This window comes from Haliaeetus leucocephalus, unplaced genomic scaffold (assembly GCF_000737465.1).
Source record: "Haliaeetus leucocephalus isolate CR32 unplaced genomic scaffold, Haliaeetus_leucocephalus-4.0 Scaffold730, whole genome shotgun sequence".
Taxonomy (NCBI): Eukaryota; Metazoa; Chordata; class Aves; order Accipitriformes; family Accipitridae; genus Haliaeetus; species Haliaeetus leucocephalus.
Window position 1 is genome coordinate 3,855,003 of NW_010973166.1, and position 6,000 is coordinate 3,861,002.

At 38.5% G+C, this 6,000-nt stretch overlaps 1 protein-coding gene across 1 annotated transcript in view; it reads left to right on the forward strand.

Annotated features, from left to right (window-relative positions):
* HMCN1 (hemicentin 1) overlaps positions 1-4,280 on the forward strand; it is a 208,539-nt gene extending 204,259 nt beyond the window's left edge. Inside the window, exons 105-107 of the mRNA XM_010580732.1 lie at positions 1,913-2,032; positions 2,681-2,807; positions 3,914-4,280. Coding sequence (XP_010579034.1) covers positions 1,913-2,032; positions 2,681-2,807; positions 3,914-4,280 — 614 coding nt within the window. The remainder of the gene's footprint in view (positions 1-1,912; positions 2,033-2,680; positions 2,808-3,913) is intronic.
* Positions 4,281-6,000: the final 1,720 nt, after the last annotated feature.

A 6,000-nucleotide genomic window follows, 5' to 3' on the forward strand; every position in this document is an offset into this window, starting at 1 on the left:
AGCCTGTACTGTTCATTGACCAATTTGTACTAAATGTGAAGAAATAAGAAGTTAAAAAACCAACCAAAACCCTAACAAACTATTGCTCAAGAGCTAGAAATGTCAGGTTTTTCTCATGCGGCAGTAGTGGTCCGTGGATCTAGACCCTCAGTAACTGCTGGTCTAGAGCCAGAAACTGGGCACTCCCTCCCAGCCTCCCTGAAGTATGCTCCCCTCCCTGCCCCAGACAGCCGAACAGATATGGGCTGGAGAGGGACCACCATGGGGCTCTTGAGCCTGGGCTCGCCTTGTCTTCTGGGAGGGAATCACCAGACCTGATGCTCTACAAAAAGGACAGATGGTGATAATAAAAATGAGTTCCATCTTTTGAAATATGCTTATCTTAAGCCAGATTTTGCCAACTTAACTCACATTTTGAGTATCTTAAAAAAAACTATTCAGTTATTTTGCGATAATGCTGCTGAGTTCAGGACTAGGTACCACAGCGTAGGCCTTACTAGAGCTTGTCCCAATGCACTGACCATCGCAGTTTGTGGTGCGTTAGCTATGTGCCTCAACCTAGCATATGTGCCAATGACACTTCAGAGGAGGCACAATATCCTTTCAGGATAAAGACAGTGATCTTACAGCTGGATTCTAGTAACCAGAATTATTGCTAGAATTATATAGCAATATATAATGTTGGAAAATATGAATATACTTTTATTAATAAAAATTATAGACAGGCAGACATCAACCCTTGTATTTACATTATAAAGACATTTCAGTAGTTGTATACATGCAGTTTGTTGTGGGTATAGCAATTTAATTGAAAGACCTAGGAAAATAGCTACTGCTGATGAAAGGGTTAAGCTAAAATCTGTGATCTTCACCGCAGCTTCCAGTTTGAATTAGTTAATATTCTCATACTTCCATTTCATTGGAATAACCACCTAAATTTAAAAATTACTGTTTAATACGAAAAACACACCCAAATGATGCTTTTTTTAAAGAAAGTTATTTCAATAGACAACCATCAGGATTTGATGCTAACATTCCATAAATTTCTAGTCAGTCACATCTGTTTCTCTTCTGTGGTTGCATTTTTATCTAATGCAACTCCTGTAAATCAGACAAAGAGAGGGGAAGCAAAGACCTTCCTTCCACTGTTTTAATCATGCAAGTCTTAACTCTTGTATGAGACTAACTTGAGTAGGGTCTCTACTGCTGTCCTGAATTATGCAGATGTTTCAAAAGAAATTATAATTATGTATGAGCTGTGTCTAAATCACACTAGTCTGCTTTGAAAATTTTACATAAAGTGGTCTGGTACTTCTATATTTGAGAGGGAGATTAAAAAAAAGAGTTATGAACATTCACTGATAGTCTTCTCTGATACTGAGTTTAATTCATCCCCATAGCACTGGGAAGATCAGTTTGGAGGGGAAACAGCTTTGCCTGAGGAGGGATTAACTGTAAGAACAACTCCCCCATTGTCAAGGCTTCCTCTGCTGAGATAACTAATCTGGGCGTTTCCTAAGCATATTGCCTGAAACCTCATCAGGCAGCTCTGTTTGGTTTTGGGGGCAAGACTGTATTTGTATAACCTTGTCGATGTATACAGATTGCACCTCCCCCTTTCTTCCCAGAACTCTGTATCAGGACTAGTCTTTTCAGCTAGAATACTTATTATGGCTGCTATCAAAAGAGGTGAGGATCCCCTCAAAGCTGACTTTAATTATTAAAGAGGTGTAACGGTAAGGTGTGAAAGGACGTGCTAGTCTTACACATTCAATCCCATCAGAAAACAAGATCCAGACAACTTCCGCCAACTCTGTCCATATGCTTGTATATAAATATGACAAAAAATACCTCAGTTGAGTACCAGGGTCAAATAATCCTGATGTGTACGTGTTCATGTTTCTTTCCACAGACATTGATGAATGTGAAACCAGAGATACCTGTCAGCATGAATGCAGAAACACCCTGGGAAGTTACCAGTGTACTTGTCCATCTGGTTATCACCTTATGCCCAATGGCAAAGCCTGTCAAGGTATGGAGATCTCTTGGAGTGCTCACAAATACATTTGTAAATAAATAAGATACAAATCATATTCAGTACATGTATAAGCTACCTCTTTGAAGTTGCTGTATGAGATTCAGCATTCAAAATTTCCAGTTTCAGAAGTTTTTATATTTCATGTTTTAATGCTTCATAAAACACCAGCAAATTAGACAATTGCAACTTCTTATTCTCTGAAGTTTCCTCATGTGACCTTACATTACAGATTTAACTCCAGGCAAGTAAACAGCAGCTCTAGGGTCAAACCCAATATAATCCTTAACCCATCTCTGTCAAAAAAAGGTACTGTCAGATTTTTCTAATCCACAAAAAAAGAAAATTTACCTAATTAGCCTCTATTGACAAGACAACTGCAGTTTATGTTGGATCATGGCTGTAGGGCAGCTTTTGAACAATACACCATCCTGCACAGTAATAAAGTGCCAACAATAATAAATGCATGTTATTGGAACTAGTGGCTCCAGTGTCTCAAACAGCAAGACAAGATGCTGAAAGATTTCCCTGTGTGCAAAGGTACATTCTGCAGTCTGCCCAGCCTTTACTGGCCCAGCTAGTTTTTAACTGTTAGATTCATCTAAGTACCAGCAGCTGATTATTTGCATGTTTTTCTACATTCAGATATTGATGAGTGCCTTGAACAGAACATTAATTGTGGATCAAATCAGATGTGTTTCAATATGAGAGGAAGCTACCAGTGCATAGACACACCTTGTCCACCAAACTATCAGCGAGAGCGTCTTTCTGGGTACGTTTTATTTTCAGCCCCTTTTCACCCACCCCAAGCTTGAATCCTTAACCTGTATTTGTCAGAAGAAACTTAGTATCTAAGTTTGACTGACACCAGTGAAGCTCATACTAGCAAAAGGTAAAGCAGTAACACTCGAGATGATTGTTGGTTTCCTGAGCAGCAGTTTTCCATGTTTCCCATGCAGCAGAACCAGACAGCAGTGGCCGCTGGCAAGCTTGGCTGGTGCTCAGTATCCATGCAGCACTTTCCTTTTGACCTAAGAGTAAACAGCACCAAAATGTTCCTTTATGATATGAACCCCAGTGGGCAACACGCTGTGATTCCTTCTGTCAATTTGGTGTCATTCATTTGTCACTTACAAGCATGCCTTTGCATCTAAGGTTTCTGACTTACTTCTCTGAAGGGTCAACTTAGCATCAATTTCAAAGCATTTAAAATAGTCTTTTAGTCATGAAAATAATGCTACAGTGAGTAGTTTTGTTATTTTTAAGTTACTCTATTTCCCTGTTCTGGAAAACACATATTAATTTCTTTTAATATACTCAAGGAAATAGCTTGCTACATAGTCAGAAACCATCTTTTGTGATCAAACTGAATTGGAATGATACTTAAGTTGAAATGGATAATGTTCTTTGATCTCTGTTAGCACTGACAAGCAGAGCCAGCAACGATTGCCTGTTTTCACTTTTGATAAATAGAAGTAAAATTTACTCTGCCCTTCTTCATTCCAAATTCTTTATTTTATGATCTAACATGCAGAAACCTCAAATGGAGCTGCCTGCTACCTTTTAAATCAACCTTTTCAACTCTAAGAGCAAGGTCACTAAACCATATACTATTGACTACAATGACATATAATGTATCCGATATCTTTACATTACCTCTTGGTACTTTGAGATGATCCTGTTGAGGGGAAAATGGGAAATTAAACTGGGCTGCAACTTTAAAGGAACAGTGGATAAAGAGTGTATGAGCATATTATCTTTATAGAGAAGTTTTAATCTGCATACTGCAACAGAGGAAGAATTTCTCCTTTAAGACCTACTGCAGTACTTACAATATTGTGCCTTCTCCCTGGCCTAAAGTGCTCTGCTTATTCCTAGGTTCTGTCTCAAAAACTGCCCAGCCAACGACTTGGAGTGTGATCTGAGTACCTATGCCTTGGAATACAAACTCCTTTCCCTCCCCTTTGGCATAGCTGCCGGTCAGGATTTAATCCGGCTGGTTGCCTATACTCACGATCAAGTCATGCACCCAAGGACAACTTTCTTAATGGCAGATGAGGACCCAGCAATCCCATTTGCTCTGAGAGATGAGAACTTGAAAGGAGTCGTGTTCACCACCCAACCGCTGCGAGAGCCAAAGACTTACCGCATGGGAGTCAGAGCCTTATCCTACAGCATCGATGGAAATATTGAGTATCGGACAACTTTCATTGTTTATATAGCTGTGTCAGCCTATCCCTATTAAACACCCAAACTACTTGACCAGTAATCGCAGTATTTTAACCACATTCATAAATGCCAGTGGGTATTACCACTTCCAGACTGACTCTACTGCCTGCCAAACAGTTGTGAACCATGTCACTTGAAATGGTGCTATGCTCTTTTCTTTTTTCCTCCTTCCCTGAGGCTGCCCATTCAGTCCCATTATTCCAAGATGAAAATCTATGGCTTTGAGGACCTGTTACCACTTGATTTATTTATTACACTGGAGTAGTCATTTTCCACAGTTTGTCCTGAAAATGAGCAGAAAAATCCAAGTATGAGCTGAAGTACGTGGTCAAAGCAGTAAGCAACGAGCAGTCTCTGTTGCAAGCAACTAAAGAAAAGCCTAACCAGAAGAAAAAATCCAACCATACTTTCAAGTGGTCTATGTATTTTAAAGGTTGCTAAGTGTTTTACAATTTTATATCTGTTAGATTTTTTTTTTTCCTTATCAAATACCTGATAGAATTAGGGCTGTAATACACTATGTTGTGTGCTCAAAACCACTGTACCTGATGGTTGCAAATACTGAAACAAATGATATTAAAGTTTGTTTTCAGCTAAAGAATCTACAGTAGAATTTGGAATTGGTACATTTGATTTCCCTGCAAGTTTAGAGATGTCACTATTTTTTGGAATTAAAAACAGGGCTACATCTGCTTTATACTGCAGGTATTTTATAACTTTTTTTTTTTTTTTACTCTGACATTCTGGTATAGCCATTTATTTAGCTCAAAACCATATCCATTTCAGTACTCACAACTCAGTTAAAATGTTTTGGGGGTTTTTTTTGCAAATGGAACATTTTTCTCTAATGACGATGTAAGTTTGGTTCAATAATGTCAATACACTGTACACAAGTAATTTTACCAAGATGTATTCTATTTTTATGAAAGTGTATATATGTTTTTTTCCTATGTGTATTTTCTATGCAGTATCTCAAGAGTGTTTTACAGTTAAGTTTGCATAAAAGGACAATGTCAATACATTGAAAATAATCAAAATAAAGGTTCCCATTGCCTTTGAGATTGCTGCGAGTTTTATCATTGAAAAAAATTCTTTCCCATTTGTAAGGCAGTTGCCTTTAGTGCTGGTGGAAAACACAGAAGGCAGCATGCCCAGCAAAGTGGGGAGCAGCATGCACAGATGCAGCCAGGTCTCCTGTTTATTGCCCTGCTGGCTTCCCCACATCCTTCAGTTTTTCAAAAAAAGTCAAGGAAACGGGTGCAGTTACTGTAAGACCTCTTACTTCAGCCAGAGCCAACTGACTAGGAGACATCTCATTTCCTCAGAGGAAATGGATTTTGCCAAGAGTTAAATTTTTCTTGCATAAAAAGGCAGTGTTTATTCATAAATAGACTGAACTCATTGCCAAACATTAAATAAGTCACTATAATTCCAATGCATATAAAAGAAAAAAGAAACAAAATCATTGAAAGGCATTAAGATTGGAGCCCACTGGAAATTACCAGTGTTCACTGTGAAAATTTTGCCATTTTCTAAGTGAGATAGAGACATCAGCAGAGCCCTCGGGTTGACAACTCCACAGGGGCTGAACTGTAGACTCTCAGGTTTCTGTGCTGCATGATTGGGATGCAAGGAATGGACCAAGAATAACTCATTTCACTCAAAGTACAGTTTTAGCAACAGGGTAAAATTGCTCTGCAGTGGAATTTTGGTTATCTATACTTTGACATTATTAA